At 39.8% G+C, this 24,318-nt stretch overlaps 1 protein-coding gene across 5 annotated transcripts in view; it reads left to right on the top strand.

Annotated features, from left to right (window-relative positions):
• Positions 1-24,318, top strand: part of ERC1 (ELKS/RAB6-interacting/CAST family member 1) — a 546,576-nt gene that overhangs the window by 488,756 nt on the left and 33,502 nt on the right. For 4 of the 5 annotated variants that reach the window (XM_084634612.1, XM_084634613.1, XM_084634610.1 and 1 more), the window contains 2 exons: positions 3,169-3,270; positions 17,763-17,951. In XM_084634612.1, the coding sequence (XP_084490738.1) occupies positions 3,169-3,270; positions 17,763-17,951 (291 nt within the window). Of the gene's footprint in view, positions 1-3,168; positions 3,271-4,919; positions 4,987-17,762; positions 17,952-24,318 lie in introns of those variants that run through there. The other variant, XM_084634615.1, reaches the window with a different exon arrangement.

The raw sequence follows: 24,318 nt of genomic DNA, 5'->3' as shown, positions 1-24,318 counted from the left end.
AAGCTGTTTTTCCTCATAAACACTTCCAGCAGCTGTAAGGCTATGTTCTAGAAATTTCCATCCTTCTGCATATTCTGTAGCTGTAGGAGAGGAACGCAGTACAGTTATTCCAGGTGGTCAGCAGACTCCTAATTAGAAGTCCCCAATTAGTTTTCAGAAGTCCATAAAAGTTTTTTGTTTCCAAGCCCAATAGGCAGAGGCTTATAAAAATACTCCTTATTCTTCAGCATTATGCATGGAGTTGGGAATGGATTTTATCATTCATTATTAGCCAAATGACTTTTCTTTGACTGACTTCTTTAACAAAAAACTTTCAGACTTGAAAAAAAAAAAAACATTTCAAATGGTATCCTACCAATAAATAGACTTTTGTTATTTCTATCTTGATATTTTTTGCTAAATTTTGAAGATATGTGTATTCCATCTCTTTAATGGCTGTCATCCAGAACTTCCAGTGAAATCATAATGCTGAATTTGTAACATCTTCATGCTACACCTTGGATATCAGAACAAGGTTAAACCTTAACAGCAGAAGTATCAGAAAGCGAAGTTAGACTGTCAAAAATCCTTTTTGAAAACTTAAAAAAAACCAAAAGTAGAAATACAGAAAATGACTAACCGGGTGAACTGTTCTATATGTTACCTTCATCACAGAGGTGTTGCAAAAGTTAATTTGGGTTGGGATTTTCAAAGAAGCCTAAGGGAGTTAAGCTCCTAAATCAAATTGAAATGGAATGAGGATCTGAGTGCCTAACTCTTTTAGGTTCCTTTAAAAACCCTAGCTTTACAGTCTGTAAAATTCTCTGAACACAGTAAGTGCTGTATAATTGCTAAGTACTAGTAATATATTTCCTACTGGATCATTGTGAAAGCCACTTGAAACCAAATCAGTAATGTGTATAATGTCTTCAGTCCCACTTCCCAGTTCTGTGAATGAGAGGCATTCTTTTCCAGTGTTTACCTCTGTATACCCTTCTTTTCCTATAATGGCACTAAGACAGTTTTTACAAGTGTTAGTGTGCATTGAAATTTGTCAACCATGTAATGCTTCTCAAAGTCATTGCTTTCAATGAGTGCTGCTGTATTGAAATTCATGTTAAGTATCTCTCAGTTCCCATAATGCATTCTTTCACACATGCTTCCTAGTTCATATAAATTATCTGAGAGACAGTTTTATTTATTTTATGATTTGTTATAAACAATCAAGATCAGTTATTTTGAGTGTAATAGATAAGATTCTGATCTGTGAATCTACTTAAAAGGAAATCATTTTTAAAACGATTTAGTCTTAAATATAATAAAAACAACCAGAGAGAAATCTGCCATCTTGACAACTAATTAGTTATTTGTAAAGTGCTATGTAAGTGCAACTAGTATTAATATTGACTGATGAAGAGTAGGACTGATAATTCAGATCTTGTTTGCCTAAATGGAGAAAAGGGGCAGTACAATTCTGTAAGTTAAGTTGTTGTTGTTTTTTCAAGTGCAATTTAGTGGTAACCATTGTTAAATTAACCCAAAATCTAAGATTTAGAACTTGCCTACAACAACTTTGAAAGCCCTTGCTATTCGAATGCAATCAAATGAAATCTGAATTCTCTATCCTAAGAAGGATCATTAGAGTGGCAGCTTCTACTGAGAAACTATTCAGTTATGGAGATAGTGAATCACTAACAGGTATTTCTCCAAACAGCTCTGAACATTCATTTAATGTATATTATTATTTAGTCAATCTTTAGTTATGTAATGTATAAAGACATACATAAAACTGTTGTATATCTTCTCTAATGTAGAATTCTCAAACTTTTTCATACTTTGGGGACCACATTTTAATAGAGCGCTTGTCTTAGGAACACCTCCCCTTGCATTTGCTTGTTGGGATTGTAATATTAGGTTAGTATTTAATGTATTTTTAACTGTCTCTCTTAAAGCAGGTCAGCAGCTGGAAACAAAGAGAGCAGGCACCATGTGATAAGCCAACTCTCCTCAGACTACCAGCAAGTGTTCCATGGATCTCAGTCTGAGAACCACTGACTAAATAAATCCCATATGAAACACTTTTACTTTTTCACTATTGCCTCAGCCTTACCTTAAGTGCAATTCAGGAAAGAGGAACATAGGAATTATCTTACTGGACCAGACTGAGGATACATCTGCTCCAGTATCGTGTCTTTGGCAGTGGCTAGTACCAGGTCAAGGACATTTTATCCTGTCTAATCTGACTGTGGGTGATGGTATTATTGATATACATAATATAACTTTTTTAAAAATTTTACTAAACCCTGGAGCTCAATATCATGTTGCCATGAGTTCCATATGTGATTTATGCTTTGTGTAAAAAATATAAAAAGTAATTCTTTTGATTCGTTTGTTTCCTTTTAATTTCATTGGACATACCTTGTTCTTGTATTATGAACTAGTAACTAGGAGTTCCCAACTGACTTCATGCAATTGTTATTTGATATATCTCTATTATGTTACCTCTAATTCATCTTCCCTCCAAAGTAATTATTTCTCATCTTTATAAACTCCCACATGACAAACTCTCTCTCTTAATTTTTCTTACCTTTCTTTGGATTTTTTCCATTTCTGCTATATCCTTTTTGAAAACTGAATTTGAGTGTTCAAATAGAGAGTGAACTTTTTCTGGTGCATTGGTTTATATTATGCCATTTATAATATCTTCAGTATTGATTTGTATCCCTTTATTAATATGGCTTCATAGTTTTTCTTTTTGACCAACACTTCGCATTTAACAGATGTTTTCATTGAGCTGTCCACATTGATGCCTTTTTCCTTAAACAGTTTAATCAAGTACTTAATTCCCCTGTACACACATGCACAGTGCAATCCTTATTAGTGCAACTCAGAGGATGAGAGAGTTAATTACAAAGCTAATTTAGCTGCACAGTGAAGTGAAGTAGCCTGTATATTCAAGCTAATTTTTACTTTTGCTCTGTGGCTACACTTAATCTATAGTATGTTGTGTATTTTGTACAAATATTGTGTACTTTAAATATCAGTGATTTTCATGGGCTTTGTCTAGCATGCACAGTGTAGCACACAGTGTTATAAGATATATTTCCTTGGCTATTTCCCTCTGCCTTGTAGCACTTACATTTACTTTCAACTGAGTAAATTGAATTTCTCAATTTTTTTCCATCATAGACTCAGAATCGCATGAAGTTGATGGCAGATAACTATGAGGATGACCACCTCAAATCCTCATCCCATTCCAACCAAACCAACCACAAACCCTCTCCAGACCAGGTAATACTTCTCTCCTTTTCCCTTTTAAAATGACTTTTAACTACTGGGCCTGATTATTTTTGAGTCATATGTAGCTTTTCCCAACATGCATGAAGTCTCTAGGAACAAAAACGACATTCCAGAGTGAACTTAGAAGACAGAAATGTTTGCAGCTGTTTTGCTGGCTTTCTTGAAGACCCTTGCAAGATGCACAGATGCTCCCAAGTACTAAGTTGTTTTTAGTAGGGTGAAGAGGGGACAAAGGAATGTTAATATCTTGACTATGTCATGAAATGTAAGGTAGGAGCTGTCTCCTACCACGTTCAGATTTCGGTAATACAAGTCACCTGTTCTGGAGTGCTTGGAGTGGTTTTATCATTCTTGCTGTAACTCGTGAGAATAATCACCTCTAATAAGAGGGGTCTTGAATTGTTTCTCTCTGTGAATAGCAGGAAATCTTAGTCAGGATCAGCTTCTAGGTCTCTGGATTGTGTATGGGCAATTACTTGCATTTCCCAGAAGGAAATCCTAACCTGTATGCCAGACGAGCACAAGTTGTGCCCTCTGAAGCTCATGAACTGAAAAAAGATAAATTTACCGTTTCTAAGGCATAGCAGAGCCTCATGTGTCATTTACTAAAATCAGCCATGTATTTGATATCTATCCCTTGGGTAACACAGAGACTGCCAACCTAATTACAAATTTCACATTGAAACCTCACATGTTCCAGGTTAATTAAAAATTCAAAAACTGTAATTGCTCCCTAGACTGAGACATGGGAATAGCTAACCTTTCTCAATCCTCTGGCTGACCTGTAAGTAGCATTGATGGGTTCTAAAGGGAGCTGAATCTCATCCTGGTCTGCTGAAGAATGGGTCATTGTACCATGGCAGTTCTAAGGGGAATGAAAGTAGAAAATGGAGGAGCCTAAACACATACGCACACACCCCCAAAATCCCATATTTAAAAACTTCCTTTCATAGCTACACCAGACTCCCTCTGAAAATAATATTGTGAAAAAATGTTGAAGACATGGTGTTCATTGTTCTAGAGGGGATAAAAGTGATGCAAACAGAGGAATGAGTATAAAATTTTCTTTCTACTTAACCACCTTCCTAAGATTGTAAATGAAGAACCTCATGAATGAGTGGCTTGAGGCCTCCAGGACTTTCTTTGCAGGTGTCAGACCTATTTTCTTTGAGAGAAGGATTATCAATATTGAAGATCAAAACAGTGGTCTCCAAATCTCAATTTCCTTGGGAGTAGAAGAGTATCTGCTATTTTACACACTGAAGTGTTGTAGTGAAATAAGGACATTTTCCAAATTTGTATATGGCACCTGACTGAAAATGAAGGCACTGGTAATGTGAACAGGTTAAGAACCAAAAGACTTCTAAATATGATCTCGCAGTGGGAGACAGGTTACATTTTCAGTTTATGTAAACAAATTCTGAGTAACTGAGCAAAGTTTAAAAGAGAATTAAGAAAGCTGTTTCCAATGGTTCAAGTTATTGGAAAGCAGCAGAGCAGAGGACACAGGGAGTTGGAGGCCACTTTTTTCTACTACTAGTACTTTATAATTATGTCTGTGCTTTAAATACTAACCAACTCTTTATTTCATTCCCATGCTGCTCTGGGGCTTTTTCCCTTTGTCATCTCTCAACCAATAGGATGAGGAGGAGGGTATTTGGGCATAGCCAATCAGATGCTCTTAGTTCAGCCATTTTGTTCAGAACGGTGAGAATCAGCTTTCCTTACCAGTAGAAAAGTTTCCCACGGTCACTCTTGCATCTTGCTTCTGTGTGATTCATGAAATCCGGGTGTGTTTCCTTTCCCTTTCTCACGAGGTCTATGCATGTGGATGTTTCCTACTTATTTGTTGTGTTTTTTATTTCTTCTGTGTGTTAAGAATCAAGTTATTGTTTCATGACACTATGGGGGGAACTTTCCAGGGCATGTAATTGAATTTATATGTGTATATGCAAAGCACCACCATGATTCATGTGAAAGAGAGTAGGAAATGTGTCCTCTACAATTTACCATTAACCTCATGGTGGAAAATGTTTCCGGTCAGACCCTTTTTGTTTTTTCACAAATCAATTTTCACTGTAGCCAAACCTTTTTCAAATCCTGGTCAGTAATGAATGAGCTCAGAGGTAATATTTCTACCTGGAGATTACATATTTTGAGCATGCTGAGCTCTGCTGCTGAGAACAATGCCAGGTAGATGACCCAAAGCACCAAGTTGCCCCAAATATGTATTAACTCAGAGGAGATGGCTGTTAATAATGACTACACAGAATAGGGGATTTTTAGAAAATTAATAGAAAAAATAAGACTCTCCAATTTCTCTCTACATTCCCCTGATTAATTGCCACATTACATATGTGTCATTACACAGATCAAGTCAATCAGCTGGAAAATTTATTCCACCTGTGACAGTCAAACTTCAATTTCATGCCTTGGGATTTGAACTGAGGAAATCCTTTTATGGAAAAAAATGGATAATGTGATTAATTCACACTCCTTGGTGATCTCACACTCCTTTTGAGTCATGATTCTTGCAATGCTTGTGTGTTAGTGTCTGGTGTTAAGTGTGTAAAGCAATTAGAATGTGTGTAAAGCTCTTGCTGAAGAATGCCATTAAGGATTGAGAGATGAGGTAAGTTGATGGCAAAAAGGAAGAAAGCACTTTGAAGGTAGGAGTCATTCAAACTGATGTTCATTCCAAATTAAAAAGATGGTGTAGCAGATACTGATCAAAAGGTCTATCCATTGACCACCCTGTGTACTGAGAAGGGGATAAAGCTTAGGAAAATGAGTGTGCTGAGTGTGTTTTTATCATTTTCACAGACTAGAAGTTTGCCAAATTAAGGCAGTTGTGGGTTGCCTGTCTGTTAAACACACACATGTTCTTCAGCTTCCATGCCACGGCAGAGAAGCAAAGAGGAAAAGCTACACAATATTATGAAGATAATGTGGTAGCTAGAGGCCTCTCCTTCCATGTGTCCCAACAGAGAAGACTCTGTCAACCATAAGCCCTTCATATATACCCCAGCAGGGGAAAGAGTGTGAGAGTAATAAGTGCCACCCAAGCCAGCAATCCCTAGTGTGATAACATTTTTAGCGGAGTGTTCCATGTATACTAGAAGGGGAGAGTGTGCCACAGCCCTTCCCACTTCTTATATGCTAAAAAGAGAAGGTTTGTTGGCCACAGAGTCCATTTTTTATTTTTGCAATTGTAAAATTTAGTTAATTTATTCAAGTTCATTAATGTAAGAGATTGATAGCATAGGAAGCCAGCTTTGTTTTTTCCAAGAAATTGTTCTAGCCATGGACATCTATACACTTCTGCTCAGTACTGAAGAAAAAGGACTTGTATACATGGTGCATTAGTCTGCTCTAGAGGGGCAAATTCTAGTGCACACTAGTGTGTTGTGCGCTACATGGTTTGTGTGAACCCTGCTGGCATGCACTAAGAACTCTACTGTGCATGTTGATGTAGCCCCATTTCAAATAGTACTACGTTAATGCTCAGTAGGGAACTTTTAATGTTCACCAGCCACGTCCACATGGGCTAGTTCATGCATAACGCACTAGTGCACACTAGAATTTATGTCCCTGTAGTGCAGACTAATGCACTGAGTAGACAAACACATACTAGAGGCCATCAAAACATTTACCACACGTAACTCAATGTTTATACTGTAGCATCTGAACCTAACCCAAATTACTGGTGATGTTTAATTATACTTAACTCAATGCATGACAGCAGTATTGTATACATGCTCTCTTGAAACATAGCACTGCCTCTACCAGTATGTAGTATATCTACAGCTGTACTCTGTGCTCAGAGATTGCAAATCTAACAGATGTGCTTTACCTGTGAACACTGACAGTCTTCTCTGTAGCCTCACTGCCTTACCTTCTGGATTCTTTCCACGTATCCTTTCATTCCTCATAGGTGCTCTTATTCGTCTATTTTGGATACTCTTTTCTTCCTTTCTTAGAGTATGCTCATTTTTTATGAGCATCAACTCTGCCTCTTCATCCTTCTTAAGTGTTAAATTCTGCTAGCCATTGGCAAAGCGAGTGCCATAGTTGGTTTATTACTGCTCATTGTTACCAATAATAGTATGGTTTTATGTATGCTAACATAAGAGTGATTGGCTGAGTGGACTTGTAGGCTCTAAAGTTTTACATTGTTTTATTTTTGAATGCAGTTATTTTTTAGTACCTTATTCTACATTTGTAAGTTAAACTTTCATGATAGAGATTGCACTACAGTACCTGTATTAGGTGAATTGAAAAATACGATTTCTTTTGTTTTTTACAGTGCAAATATTTGTCACCAAAAATAAATATAAAGTAAGCACTGTACACTTTGCATTCTGTGTTCTAATTGAAATCAATATATTTGAAAATGTAGAAAACATCCAAAAATATTTTAAGTAAATGGTATTCTATTATTGTTTAACAGTGCAATTAATCGCAATTAATTTTTTAATCACACAGTTAATCACAATTAATTCTTTTAATCGCTTGACAGCCCTAGTATTATTGTTTTACAACATAACATTTCAGAGATCACGTGGTGTTGTGACCTCATTCCTACTTGATTCCCGAAGTTGCACTGGACTTTCATTTGAATCAATCTGTTAATTTATCTTTTTTTTAAGACCCCACTCCTCTCCAGGAGATAAGAAATTCCATACCTTGGATATTTCAAGGGCCTTGTTATCCTAACTTGATGGAATAAAGGCCTTTTAGACTTTCTCTTCATCTTTTTATTGCCCTCTCATTTGCTTCTAAGGGTCAAGCCATCTTCTCTCAGAGAAGTTCAAAATAGATTATGTAGCGTATATCAATGTGCTATCATATGGTCTTCCAAATATTCAAGCTCACTCCACTAGAACATAAGCAGTGTCCTCTGCTTGCTTCAGGAACATTCCTGTATGCAAAAATTGCAAGGAAGCTATGTGGAATAAACATCTTACTTTTATTAAATACAATGTTTTTGACCTGGTTGCAAGATCAGATGCCAAATTTGGTAGGTCAGTGTTATAAAATTTTTCAGTTAGTGATAGTCAGTGCTCCTCAGTCCCACTTTCCACATGAGTTACTGTTTATCAGTCACTTTGAGTGGGGATCCGCACGGACACATACTCGAAGGAGAACAGTTACTTACCTTATAGCAACTGTGGTTCTTTGAGATGCTGTCATCCAGGTGTATTCCAAAATGCACCTTCCATTCTCACTTTTTGTTGTCCGCCTTATCTGGGATTCTAAATTAGTGGGAGAACTGAAGGGATGGCTGCATCTGGTCTGTCCTCTATACCTTTGGCAGGGGGACATGAGACATTTCTATTCCAAAGATTCTGATCTTGCACACATGGGATACATGGCACACCTACAGTGGGATCCATACAGATGACAACATCCTGACAAACCATGGTTACTATAATGTAAGTAACTGTTCTTTCCAAGCCTTGCCTGCCTGCTGGATTAATACTGCACCTTCTCTGCTATAACTCCATTGGCTCTGTTGAAAGCGTGTCCTAGTGACTTGACTACCGTCGTGTAGGTAGCAGTGCCATAGCAGTGAAGCGAATATTTACTACTGTCCCAGTTTTTAGTAAGCAATTTATGAACCTGATAATTTTGTCTTGTGTTTTATTATCTACCATTCTGCTTAGAAGTCGTCTCCTTCCCACCTTCTGTCTGAGTTCATTGCCAGCTTTATCATATAGTCCTTCAGCTTGACATGTCACATCTCTCATTCTTCTGTGCTGTCCTATTCCAGACTAACATAGATTCCATCCCTTGGAATGTCTTCTGCCCATTACCCTTCTCTCTAATTCACACATTTATTTCATTAACTTGTTTTTCACTCCATGCTAATTTGCTATCCTCAAGATGTCTTGTCTTTTATGTTTTATCAACAAGCACAGAATAACTGATCTTTCTTGATGCATCATTCCTCTTCTTCCTGATTTTGGGATGATGAGACTCAGATTTCCAGCTGGAATTTTGTAATCTGTAGGTCTAGGATGAATTAAATGATCACGATTGAAGTGTAGCCCGATTGTATCATCTTCCTATTACCCTCACATATCAAAGAAAAGCACAAATAGAGACATATTTTCTAAAACATTCAAAACAGATGGCTCATTTCTGTTGATAGAGATTTGGGCTTTTCAGCAAACCACTTGCAAGAAGGACTTCATTAATTTAAACCAAAGGAGATTGTTCCTTAAGTTCCTTGACTGTCTTGTTTCTTCTCTGTCTTACAGTTGGACAAGTTCTTCGGCTAGTGGTTTGGTTTCTTTACCAGCTGTGGTTTGTGAACCCAAACATCTTGGTTTCTTTCAGGCTTCTGCCATAACTGTTGTGGCTTATGGTACTGTGTTGAAGTCACTGGTCATTTTCCTACTCTTTCACCATCCAGAGCTCTTGTAGTTCTTGTCTGCCTGTTGGAGAACAGACATACAAGCCTAGAAGTTTCTGTGAACAATGAACGAATAGTTGTGACCGTTAAAAAGAATGGACTTAGGCTCAGGTACCCATCTTACGTCCATGAGATAGATACATGTATGGGAATAGCTGAAGAAAGGCAGGGTGCATTGCTCCCAATACTATTAGGATAGAAATTGGGAGAAGAGGAAATTACACAGAACATGAGACTAGCAATATGGGGAGCATTAATAAGAGAATGAAGTCATTTCCAATACTAACTGTGAAAATAGGTTTGTGAGGGGAGTTACTAAAATAAGAGCTGATAAGGGCATTCAGCCAGTCTAGAAGCTGTACTTTCCTGGCTGGTAAACTCTGTAATTTCTGAGAGATGCACCAGGATTCAGTTCCAGCTCACAGTAGCCTGGCCCAGGCAATCAGACCACATTCCTCTGCTTAATATAACACAGGGATGAGCCATGTTACTTGGGATATTCATTTGAATGTATAGCTTGCAACCAAAGATGAGTCCAAGAGACAAGGGAGTCAGATATACAGTGGATTTCATGTGACATTGCTTGAAAAGGCTCATGAGGCAGGTGAAGTGTTAGAAGAGCACTGTGCACACAGACTATCAGAAGGAGGAGAGACAGATTCATCTCACCAATGGGCAGGAGAGTTGTAATTCCTCTGAACAGGAAAAGTACAGACTGTGTTCCCTGGCGGTTACTTAAGGAAGGGTTTCTATTTCTGATCAATACTATAACAGACTATAAGGGACAAAAGAATACAGAAACTGTGATAAGAGCACACACATCTACAGATCTCCAGAGTGCAAATGCAATGCAATTGTTATATTTGCAGGTAAAGGCTGTATCTGCTACTGCTCCCTCTTATTCCTTGTAATGGGAAGGAGGAATAGGTGAAATACCAGAACAGTAAAGAAAATTAATATTTAACATGGACTGTGAGGTGTGGTCTCTGGCTGCTCACAGTTACATATTAGAGAATCAGCTGCAGGAAAGTGTGTGATGGAAAGCACAGTCACCAACTGACTCTCCTATTTCTTTCTTATCCCCCTTTTCAAAGTCCCTCTCCATCATGCAAAAAGGATCCCATCAACATAAAATCTAATGAAGTGTGTAGGATCAGAACTTTCATTTGCCCCCAGGTTACACCCAGAAAACTTATGTGGGGAAGCAAGTATTTAAATCTGTGGTTTCACTGCACAATCTGCAAAGAGTTTTTTCAGGGTGGCTGTCCTACCATTTTCATTAGCCAGGGGGAACACTTTCACTCTTCTATGCCAGTACTGACACACACTAAATATCTCACAAGTATAGCTATCCCCACCCCGTGGTTTGTTATGTGTTTTTTTGTTAGTTGTATTTAGTGTTGAAAAGTAGCCTTTTTAACTTGAAAACTGTTACAACTTAAAGGAACTAACAAAATGACATTTCCCAGACCAAGTAGTTCCTGACACATTGAATTGCAGTGTGGAGCTACAGCATCACTGAAATCATGTGGTTAGCCACCCCCATTCCTCTCTCTCTCAATCCTGTTTTGTTCCAGAACCATATTGCAGAGCTGCCAGATTCCAAGATGATTTGAGAAGAGAAAAAACAATAGACAAAAGGAAATATGTTTGAAGTTGCCATGATCTGATCTCATCTTGCCCTTAAGTCACTAACTTCTCTGCTTTTCCTCAGTTAAGAACGAGACAGACAATTAACAGTATGGAGCATTACAGAAAAGGGAGATCCGGACCACTTGTAATGTGTGCACTGTGATACTAGCATTTGCGGGAGGGGGTTCACTGTAAATGTTATGAATGCTCATGAAAGTGACAAGTTGACAGTAGAGTCAAATTCAGGCAGGTCTGGCTGTGTGCAAACAGCCCTCTAGCTCTACCAAAGCACCTCAGTCCTGAATTATAGTTCTCCCTGCTCTTCTAGTAATAATACACACACACACACACACACACACACAATTCTGTCAATGTGCCTCAGTTCTGACCTGTAGCAATCCCTTCTGTTCCAAACTTGGTTCCCCATTTAACTCAGGCAGTACTTCTCAATTTTCCCCTGTTGTTCAGATCCCCACAGCCTTTTGTACGTGGAGACTGCCAGTGGGGTTAAACAAGTAATAGATTTGTTATGTGGACAAACATCTGTGAAAAGCTAGGGGTTTCTAAAACACATTAAAAATCCTTAGCATAGCAACTCACTGCAAGTCTTTTTGATTCATCTTCTTCCTGGATTTTACTCTCTAAACAGGGAGAGTTGATGGAGAACGCAACTTTCCTTCTTTTGTGTTTTCCCTGTTTTTCCCCCCAAAGTCTGGATTTTTCCCAAGATGAAGGGAGTGAGCTCTGGAAAATGTTAATCTGTGGGATTTGTTCATGGTGTATAAAAATTTCAGAAAGAATGTTTTATACATATGATTTCCTGATTCACTCTGGCAGAAAGGATACTGAGAAAGGCAGCTCTGCCAAAGCAGCCAAGATCCCTTCCAACTCCTCGCATGGTTTTTTGTTCATTTGTTTTGGTTTTGTGAGGAGTGTGTGATGGAGGGTAGATTTGAACCCATTTTTCTTGTAAAAAAACAAATTTACAGGAAAGTGAACCTGCCCCTGAGCTTCAGTGATGCAGCCTCTCTGAAGAAACCAAGTGTCTCAATGCAGCAGCAGCTGAACTTAGGTCAGGCAGTGTGTTTTTGAGAACTTTCTTCTGTTTCCATTTAAAATAATGAAAGGAAGACATCAGTGATAAATTGCTACGATTTGGGGAAAACTTTGCACTTCCTGTGCCAAATTCATGCCTTGTATAACTCCACTGAATTTAGCGGTGTCACTGTGGCTGGATTTGAACCCTTGCAGTGATTGCTGAACAAACTGGAATCCTCTGACCAAGGAGCAGGATTAATTTAGGCCCTCATGCAAATATTTCCAGACAATATCATTTTGTTTTCTTGCTTTTTCTCAACTCTTTCGATTGGAGAAAGAAAAACATTCTGGCTTGCATTTCAGCAAATAGCCACAATCTCTCTTTCTGATAATATTAATATCAAATCACAGATGCATTTGTTTTCTCTGGGATTGCAGCCACCAGCTAAACTCTCCACCCATCCCCACCTCCCACTGCACTCTTTTTTTTTAGGTCTTTTTCCTTCTTACATGCTCGTTAACAAGCAGCTATGATTGTCAGATGCCTCAGATTTATAGACACTCATAGCCTCATCCCTGTCTGCTAGTGTTCAGTGATAGGTTTCAGGAGTACATTTGCTGTGCAGCATATTTGCATCCATTTGAAGCAAGGTTTGAACATCAGGGTGGCTGAAAATAATTTCCTATCCCTGCATACCTCTCTCAAAAATAGCTGATAGGTGGGGGAAGGCTGTCCTCAGAAGGCCAGCCTCAGCTTGGTTGCATTTCAGGCATGCACTGTGTCAGATCTCTTCATTATTTTGGAACTCCTTTTATGGATTACATCCTTACAGGCTACTAAAAGAAACCATCAGGTGGGGATCAGTCCAAAACTCTGTAGTCCAGGATAGCAAACTGTATATAGTGTGTGTCATGAATGGTTTCACTCCTTGGAAAGCTCCTGTTCCCTCCATTCGTTTTCCTGTTTCTGCTCCACTAGGCTAAAAGATCAATTATATTTCTGATCTCACTTAATTTTATTTTGACCTCAAGAATATCTCCCAATTTCACTACCTTACCTTGGTTTCATTTATTTCTGTCCTTTTCGTACTTTGTGTTCCTTATTATAATGATTTTGTGTTTGAGTAAAACAGGACATGGGGAGGGGGACTCAGCCAAGTGCATAGAAAAGAAGCTATAGACCCTCCTTCATCCCAGTATGCTATCAGTTCAGTGAATTATTTGATTGTGAAACTGAAGGCTCATTATCTGCTTTGTTCCTTTACGGGTATTACAACGTTATCCACATTAAGTATGCACACACTCTTGATAGCAGGACTGCCATACTGCTGAAGGGTTACCCAAAGCAGTCCTGCCGATGCCAAACATGAATATAGCAGAGTGTGCTGACTTTGCAATGCCAGTGTGATTCCATTAATTTTTTCTGTTTCCTCCTTCCATACACACACAGTCATATACACACAGTTGCACAAAAAATCATTACAGCATCTGATCAGCATGTCTGGTTCTGACAAGTGTGAGTGCAGTTACACCTACCTTAAAATATTTCTCATTTTCTACCCATTTATAGACAGTTACCATCACACTTGGCCCTTTCACACATCCTCCTACATATTTTTGCATATTTATGTTTGACGTCTCTCAGATAAACATTTGGACACCACAGTCTCCATATTTGAGGTATATTGGTTTCTCCCAGTAAAAGAAATAAGCAGACATTTGGATAGGTCTGTCCAACCACATTCAGTACAAATATCATGTCTTGTCTTATCCATGCTTCATGACTATCAAGTCTAAGACATGCTTTTACCAAAATAAAGCTATTAACTAATGTCACTATCATATAGGTTAACTGTGATATAGCAATAGCAACTCCACAGTAAAGGTAGCAGCAGCTATTTCATTCTAAGCCCTATTTTCACTCCTTTATATCTTTTGCAAAACTACATTTAGATTTAAATTTGTCTTGCTCACTCTGTCCAAAGTTAAAACTTTCTGGACAAGTCGTTTTTGAGTTGAATTTGCTTTGAAAGGCATTCCCACATTTCTTTGTCAGTTGATAACTTTAAAATGGTTTGCTCTTATTTCAGATTTTCAGGCATTTAATGTCTCCACTTTAACATTGTCGTGAATTTTTGTGGTATGTGGAGTAAATTTTCAACCTTAACTGTGCAATAGTGTTTTGAGCTTGAGGATAAAGAATGAGTGTGTGTGTGTGTAAGAATTGTTAAACAGACTCTATTCTGTGCTCTGATGGAAATGGTCTAAGTGTATCATTACAGTTATTGTAAAATCTACCCATGAAGAAGTTTGTGTGGAAGGTTGTTTTTTTAGGAGAGTATCCAGTTTTGAGAGCGCATTCTTAATCTTTCCCTGTTTGCTGCATAGGATGTTGATCAGGTGGTTTCACAGTTTCTTTGAGAGTGTGTGGCACACAATCTGAGCATAGTCTGTGTGATATGTTGATTGTAATGTATAGAATCAACATCCTATACAGAAAGCAGGGAAAGATTAAGAATGAGCTCTCAAAACTGGATACTCTCATAAAAAAACAACCTTCCACACAAACTTCCTCATGGATAGACATTACAGTTATTGAAGATTGGTTGTTTTGGAAAATATGTCCATGCCTCTAGGGAAGCCAGTTCATCCAGTGTTTCCCTAGAAAGCTCTACAGCTGAATGCAGAAATGTGACCTGGTTTATGAATCCAGTGCTGCTCTGCCTTTCCACTTAGCAAGTGCTCTTGCACCCTCTTGAGATAAGGTAGTGGCAGCTCTGCTGTGTGGGAAGCACATTGCCTTTTGCTAAGTGGCCGGCTCAAATTAGATATGGGAGGAACGCAAAGATAAAGGCATTTCCTACTTGACTGGCAGGATTTAATGAGACCCAAGGGAGAGAAATGATGGCTCTGTGAACAGCGCTGGGAGCACTGTTAGTTAATAACTTTCACATGCCTCATATGGCTAATCTCCACAAATGGAGGGACACCTCTTCCGAAGGTAAGCAGATGAGGGGGACAGTCAGAAATGTACTCTACTTCACAAGGGATCTTGTCCCTGAAAAATCAAGTTCAGTTTCCATACTAAAACCCATTATAATGATCAATCAGTTAGTTCTGTGACACTGACTTGTCAGCTTGAAATCCACACATCCCATGCATGCCTAATAGAATCTGTTATCTGAAAGAAAATACAAGGTAGTTAGGAAGTTTATTGATTAGTCACTTAATCATTAGACATTAGCTTGTTAATGTCCATATTTCTGTAAGTCATTATTTTACAGAAGATGATGTCTCCATTATACCTCAACCTGTAGATGAACAGAAGAGCAACAAAGATAGGGAAGACATCAAGAAAATCAGAGGCCTCAAGTCTGCCATTTTAGGAAATTCAATTAATCTCAGAAGTGGGTTTTTAGTAGGTAATAGTATGGAAGGTCTAAACTAGAAGAATTTGGGGGGAATGGAATGCTACTATGTCAGGTGTTCACTAAATAGACAAATTTGATGGATGTATAATGAACTGAAATTCAGTTGTATTTGGACATGGAAGTGAAACCTGAAGAATTGTGTTGCTACTGGAATATACCTTCCCACTTCTCTGTACAAGGGTGGATCAATCCTGTCCTGTTGTCACTTGCCGTGTTGACATACCACACCTATCAATTATACATACATATGTACACCTTTAGTGAATGGTACCCCCAAACTGGCAGATGGGGGTTCACCAGAACCTTATGTGCCCCATTCTATAGTTTGGTTAATGTCGTGTAATCTGAGTGCAAGAAGCAAATGCATAAATATGAGGTAAATATTCATCATTTTAGCTTTCCTGCTTTCTGGCCGGTCAAGTCATCCTAAAAAAGATTTCCTAGTCTCTAGTCGTCTTGTCCAGCCTCCCTCACCTGCATCTTTCTACTTCTCTGCTTGTCATCTAGGCCAGGGTTTCTCCCAGATTATTTCCTATGAGGTGTTATGATGCTGTTGATCCTAACGTTCTGCTGTAGGTTCCTGAGTGCTGCTGTGTCCACATCAGAAGAAGGATTTTGACACCCATTAACTACTTAGCTGTTGCTCTTAGCTCCTCTCACTCCACAGAACTTAATCCATTCAGTGTTGGAAACAAAAGAAGTGAGCCAGAACAGCCTTGTTAGAGGGGGTAGGATTCAATGTCTTTGTTGAAAGTAATACCAGCACCCTGTTTCTGTTGACTCAGAGATTATCAGGCTTCTCATTCATTAGCAGGGTCAGAGGTGTCCCATTGAAGAGACACCATGAGCCTGCTGACAAGCAACAGGTGCAGCCTCTGCCTTGTCTAAATGGGAACATTTTGACAGTTGGCAGCATTCTGGCAAGGCTTTGCAACTCTCACAGCTGGTGCATGTCAGCAGATACAGATTCAGTACCTCATTTCTTTGAGAGGAGGTGCACAGCCTGGTCCTTCCACTTCCTCAATTTTTGATTGGCCACATTCCATAGAGCCAGAATTCTGTTTGTTTAAATTTTAAACATACCTTTGAAAAAACCTAGAACAGTTGAAACCAGTATTCTAGTCTGAGCACAGTGAAAGACTCTGCATTTATTCATCTGGTCTCCACTTCTTGGTAAACAGTGACTCTTCAGAGAAGAGACTGGATGATTCAAAGGACTGGAAGTAAGAGCATAGATTAGATTTAGATTAGATAAAATAAAATAGAACTTGTTAGAGCTCTTCATTTTTAGGCCATCACATTAAGTTTTGCTCAGGTAATGACTGAATGTCTTCTCAAGACTGTTTGGTGGGCTATGTATTTGACATGGTGCGTAAGTCAAGTTTCTAATGTACAGGTGTCTGTATTTCAGAAACTTAACTTTTTAATTCATGCTAATTGGCATCATTAGAAGAGATCCCTTCAGAAAAGGATTGATGCATGTGTGTAAAGCAACATGGGAGGAGAATTTGTTCTGCTGTTGCCTTTGCTGTGGACAGACAACCTGTTCTTTGGCTAATACCAAACTTTATTCTCCAGGTCTATCAATCTGGCACCTTTTAGCAACACAAAATTCACTTTAAAAAATTAAAGCAGGGAGTTATGATAATTGGAGTGTTGTTGTGCAATAAACACACTAAATCTATACAGTTAATACTGTTTCAGTTCTCAGCTTACATTCTCTCTACTTTCATACTAACAAGCCAGCCAGCATCACCATGCCCTCCCAATTGCTGTGTTTCTTCCTGCTTTAGTCCAGTGTAATACATTTTATAGGACAGAAGGGTTTGGGGGATTTCATTCAGTATTCTTTCAGCTTTTACATATTATGGGACGTTAAGATTCATAACTTAGGGATTGGTTTTTGACTTCTCAGTGGCTTGGGTCTCAGACCGACCCTGACTATTCCTGTTTTCTTATCTCAGATAATTCAGCCCCTTTTAGAACTTGACCAGAATCGCAGCAAATTGAAGTTGTACATTGGACACCTGACAGCCCTCTGCCATGACCGTGACCCCCTGATTTTGCGTGGACTCACCCCACCTGCTTCCTACCACCTGGATGATGACCGAGCAGCTTGGGAGAAAGAGCTGCAGAAGATGACCCAGGAACAGGTGAGCCTGTCTACTGGTCTATCAGTGGTAGAACCTTTGAAGTGTTTTTACAGATCTTGTTGATGTGACAGAGACGCTGTGAAATGAATCCATGAGAGGTGAATGCAGCTAGAAAAGGCTCATTCTTCAGTTGATTGTGGGAGGATGACTTTTTAAAACAATAGCCATTTAACCTTTATTAGATACTGTACCTGTTTTACAGTAATTGTGCCAACTGAGGGCATGTTGCATTCACTCGCCGTTAGGCAATATAATTGCTCAATAGGAACCATTCTGAATCTGTTCACCTGTATGTTACCTAAACTTTAATTCTGTAGGATGGAACGCTGTGAAACGTCACTACCCTTCACTTTTACCAATTAATAGATTTTTACCACCTTCTTAATAATATAACCTAATCACATGAATCTTAAATATTTTGTAGTTGGTAGCATACTTACGTTGTAAAGTACAGAACAAATTTGTTCTTTGGAACCAGCATATTACCTCATATATATGTACAGTGGTTAATGAAGGTATGTCTGATGACTAAGGCTAACTTTTAGGTACGGTATTTTTAGTAAAAGTCATGGACAGGCCATGGGCAATAAACAAAAAGTCACAACCTGTGACCTGTCCATGACTTTTACTAAAAATACCTGTGACTAAGTCTTACCTGCTGGGAGTGGGGGGCGCTCCTGAAGACTGCTGCTGGAGGGAAGGGGGGGCGCGTGGGGGCGATGCTTCTGCTGTGGGGGCCAGCCCATGGCCCCCTGCCGCTGCTGGGGGGGCGGCCCATGGCCCCACTGTCGCTCTTAGCGGTGAGCAGCCCAGGCTCCCCCACCCCTTGCCACGGTTGTGGGCAAGAGCGGCCTGAGACCCACACCACCAGCACTGGTCCCAGACCACTGCTCCAGGGCAGTGCTGGGGACCAGCTGCCTGGGGCTGCCATAGCAGCAGCTGGCCCCGCAGCTTCCCCAGCTTCTGGGGTGGCCTTGAGGTCAGCCACACCAGCGCTGCAAAATTCATGGAGGTCACAAAAAGTCACAGAAGCCATGACCTCCGTGAATGATTCACAACCTTACTGATGATCTCATTGCAACATGTGACTGTGTGGGTCTGCCAGGCAATATTAATGCTGGGCTCTGACGGGTTGACCTTTAGGCACAAAGGCCAAGATTATTAAAAATTGATGCCTACAGTTAGGTTCCTAAATTCATAATTAAGCATCTAAAATGGGCTGCTGCATGCTCAGCAGTTTTGAAAATCAGGTCTCCTGCTTAAGAGCCAAAATATTTGGGAGCCTAACTTTAGACATCTATTTTTAAAATATTGACTTAATGCCTGATGTTCATGTCTGAGATTATGTGTTATTAAGACTCCATAGTGGTCCATGAACTTCCATACTTATATTTCTTTCTCCCAGCTCCAGACAATTTCTTACTGGACAATTCAATATTTCTTTCATCAGGGAATGTGAACTTGTGTTTTGAATTTTCTTTACTCAGTGAGTTGTGAGAATGAAAGTGAATGAAGGGATAAGGCTTGGGGTTGAAATTAAGCCATTATGTTGGAGCTTCCGGCATCTCATGGTCCCTTCTTAGAGTTAATGTTTACACAAAACTCTCTTTATCCAAGACCATCAAATTCTGCTTACTCAGACAGCTGGAGTAGATTATGCATATAGCCAGGAGAAAGAATGTACTCTGACATTTATACTATACATTCTTGTAGCAAACACACACCATGGGACAGATATGTGCAAACAGACATATGTTGTATAGTGATCACAGACTTTCTAGCTACCACTATATTGAAGTTAATTTTCAGTATATTTAGCTACAGATATATCACGACTCTATAATGTCATGTCTATGAAATACACAGAGAGTGTTATGCAGATAAACATGATCTCACGTTAAAGGGCTATAATGACATCATGAGACCTACGTAAGCAAGAAACAGAACAGAGGATCCATTTTGCTTGGTGTTTTGTGAAAGCCTGTATCATAATAGAATGGAATAAGGCATGTAATGCTGACAGGGTTAAAACCTTGCTATCTTGCCCAATATATGCAAACTTAAACTTACTATTAAGCATATATAAATCTATCTGATTTATCCTTCATGAGTGTACATGTTCACACACTTGGAGTGGGATTTTTAAAAGTACTCGTCTAACTCCATCATTGACTCCAATGGGACGAGCATTAAGCCATTGTTGAGCACTTCAAAAAATCCTACCCAGAATAGAGATACAAATCTGCCTGTTATTCTCTGCAGTAGAAATTAAAGCTGAGCTGGCACTTCCATTCTAAAATTCCTATTTTCAGATATGTCTAATTTTCTCATTAATTATATTTTGGACTTTAATTTCTCTGCTTAATCTCAACTTAGAAGTGAGTATTTTTTAGAAAGTTTATTGGAAGTATATTGAGGCATTTGTCAAATGAGCAAAAATTATTTTGGCCAGTGAAGACATGTATCAGATGCTTTTTTTAGAGAACTCAAAAACAGGTTTGTTTTTAAATTTCAAACTTAGCACATACATATCCTTCAGTGAAGATTATTGTTTTGGCAATGTTTTGGGGGGAAATCTTGACATTGAAATAAGTCATAGACATTTAAAATAATATACTGATCATGCACATCCATGATCTATTAATTCATACATTATTTGGACTATTGCTTTAAGAAAAATGCAGCAAGCTCTGGACATCAAGTGTTTTTAAAAAGCGCAGATATTTGATGTGATGAAGTTGTTCTCATTGCCACAAGTAATTCTTTTCAGATTTACAGTTATGTGAGGTTGAAGCCTTATTTTATCTCTTGAAGAATCTCTTCCGATGGGCAGTTAGTCCTCATTGCACTTCTCTCCTCCTCAGACTTGCTACCTCCTCATTTTTTATACTTTTCATTTAAATGTTTTAAAGGAAATTATATATATCACCATCTGGCCAAGTCACTGTATGAACGGCAGTCTGTTGTGAGTGGACTCAAGAGCTCAAGTGCTTCCGAGTCAATTGGGTCTAAGTAGAGTCTAGTCATTGCTTCCAGTTCTGGGACACTAGGGCATCCTCCCAGGCCTAAAACTCTTTTCAGATGCCTTTGTTTGGGATGTGGACACCACTGTCCAGCTACCTTAGACTCCAGAACAAGTATCTGAGACCTCCTGAGCACCCCATTCACTTACACAAGCTGCCTCAGTCCCACCTAGGGTATGGGCACTCAGGGCTTCTAGTTTAACCCCTCCAGAAACAACAGAGCAGGAAAACAAGGAACATAGGCTTAGCAAAGGAATTTCTTAAGCACAGTTACTTTATTCTTAGATCATTTGAGAGTTACAGATCTTCAGAAATAAAACAAGTGCTGAGACACTCCCTCCCCTAGACTGAGCTAACCCCTTCTTGTGAGTTTGTGGTTCATCAACATTTCAGTCTGAGCAGAGTTTCTCCTGCCCCCTGTCTCCTGACCGTCCTTTTTACATATGGTGATGACTAGTCCCCTGCACAGAGCAGAACCCCACTCTTAAATGGAGTCTCTGTCACTGTGTCATGTGCTCAAGCTGAGATGCTGTTGATCCCAGTCCTGCTTGCACTCCTGCTCCTTCAGCAGGCCTTTCTGTAGAAAAAACATTGTTCCATGAGGGTGGGCCATTAGTTGAGAGACAATCTAGACTATAAGCTCTCTGGGCAGGAACCACTGTTTTGTGTGGTGTTGGTATAGCACCTAACACAGTAGGGTCTTGGTCCACATCTAGTAGTCGTAGGCACTACTGAAATGCAAATAATAAATCAACAATAAATCAATCAAAGTTGATGGCCCCAGATTGCAGTCTTGATGGCTTCTCAGTGATAGTCCTTCAACGATGTGTCAAACACCTTTTCTGGGGAAGGCAGGTAGCTGGAATGCAGCATAACAGATTTGCCCTGGAGCAAACCCAAACTTGTGCAGTCACAGTGCTAATATTTCCACACACAGTACAACATAGAGTTAATATCTTGATACCATTGCAAAATTCCTCTTCCTCTCTCCCAACTCAAACCATGACTCACGCTTCCTCTTACTGCATCATACTGCAATTCCTCATCCTCACAACCCTTTGCTCTCATTTTTTATATTCTTCTTAGTAACTCTTCTGTTTAATTTTTAATGTTGCTGCTGTGTTGCACAAAATACATAAATCTATGAAACAAAATTCATCTCTGGTATAAGCATAGTATGTTAATTCCAGAAAAAATTTGGCCCAGTTTGTTTTATCACTCCCTGACATGGGAATATGAATGCCATTTTTTGATTAAGGGCTTGTCTTTATGAACAGTTAATGCTCAGAAAGCTGGGGTGTAAACCCCTACCTTGCACTAGTCTGCCACACACCAAAAATTCTATAATCCTGTTTCAAAGCAGGATTGATCAAATCATACTACAGAACTTCTTAGTGTGTAGCAGCAGGGTTCACACGGACAGTTAGTGCATGGTAGATTTACACCACAGCTTGCCATACTGGAGTGTAACTATTCATATGGACAAGCCCTAAGTTATCCACTTTCTTTATATATAATCAGAAATTTAGGGCTGGAATGGACCTATGGACCTTAGGAAGTCACAGGTCCAGCCCTCTGCACTGAGGGAGGATCAACCAAACCTGGGCCATCCCTGACAGGTTGTTTTCCTATCTGTTGTTTAAAACCTCCAGTGATGGGGATTCCATAATCTCCCTTGGAATCCTATTCTAGCTATCTTTATAGTTAGTTAGAAAGTTTTTCCTAATATCTAACATAAATCTCCCTTGCTGCAGATTAACCCAATTACTTCTCCTACATTGGACTTGGAGAACAATTGATCACCATCCTCATTATAACAGCCCTTAATATATTTTGAATACTGTTATCAGGGCCTTCTCCCCTGACTCTTCTTTTCTCAAGACTAACTATACCCAGGTTTTTTTCTTAAGCTTTCCTAAGATCAGGTTTTCTAAACCTTTTATTATTTTGGTTGCTCTCCTCTGGACTTAAAGTGTAGCACCCACAACTGGACACAGTGCTCCAGCTGAGGCCTCATCAATGCCAAGTAGAGCAGGACAGTTACCTCCCGTGTCTTACATATGACACTCCTATTAATACACTGCAGAATGATATTAGCCTTTTTTGCAACTGCATCACACAGTTAACTGATATTCAATTTATGATCCATTGCAGCCCCCCGCTCCTTTTCAGCTGTATTATCACCTAGCCAGTTATTCCCCGTTTTGTAGTTGCGCACTAAGTTCCGTCTAAGCTGCGTGGCTTCACAACAGCCTATTAAGTGCCATGCAGGCGCTCAAGGCTATGGCGGGGAAAGATTCCCCTCCCCCGGCCCAAACCCAGCCTGGGCCAGACCTTTCACAGCCGGGGAAGAGGTGCCTCTCCCATGGCACCGCCCCAGCCCAGTCATGGCTGTGGAAGAAGCGCCTATCCCACGGCCCCAGCCCCAGAGCTGCCACAGCAGGGAGAGACGCTCCCCCCACCCCAGTGCTGCTGTGGGCAGAGAGCTGGGGGGAGTCTTCTCTCCCTGCCGTAGCCCCGGAGCAGCCTGAACCCCAAACTCCTCATCCCCGGCCCCACCCCAGGGCCCGCACCCCCTGCCTCAGCCCTGAGCTCCTCATCCCTGGCCCCATCCCGGAGACCTCTCCCCCAGCCATACCCCAACTGCCTGCCCCAGCCCTGACACTCCGAACCCCTTGGCCTCACCCCCACCACTTGAATTTTGTTATGTGCACCAATATGGACGTGATGTGTCACACATCACGTCCATATTGGTGGACATAACAAAATTCATTCCACACATGGGTGGGAAAAATTAGAGGGAACACTGGTTATGCTTTTTTTTTTCCTTCTTAGGGGAAGTACTTTGCACTTGGCTTTATTGAACGTCATCTTGTTGATTTCATACCAGTTTTCTGATTTGTCAAGGTCTTTTTAAATTTTAATCGTGTTCTCCAAAATGCTTGCAACCCTTCCAGTTTGGTGTCATCCACAAATTGTATGAGTATACTCTCTACCTTATTATCCAAGTCATTAATGAAAATATTGAATAGTAGTGGACTCAGTACGCACCCCTACACGACCGCACTAGATATGTCCCCCTCTTTCCCCAGTTTGACAGCAAACCATTGATTAACTACTTCTTGAATAGTCTTTCAACCGATTTTGCACCCACTATGATGTTTCCTGAGGTACCCAGGATTATGAGCCACCTCGCTACCGCCTGCCTTTAGTGTAAGGAAGCCTTCGTGTGTCTGGTGTGGGTCAGTTCCCCAATTCCACTGGCCAGGGCAACACAAGCATTTCCTTCTAGGCCTCACAGGTCCTGCATTTACTCAACAGGTTAGCAATAGGCACATCCCAAC

The sequence above is a fragment of the Lepidochelys olivacea genome, assembly GCF_965140295.1.
Source record: "Lepidochelys olivacea isolate rLepOli2 genome assembly, chromosome: 1".
NCBI classification, from domain to species: Eukaryota; Metazoa; Chordata; order Testudines; family Cheloniidae; genus Lepidochelys; species Lepidochelys olivacea.
This window is presented reverse-complemented; position numbering and strand designations above follow the sequence as displayed.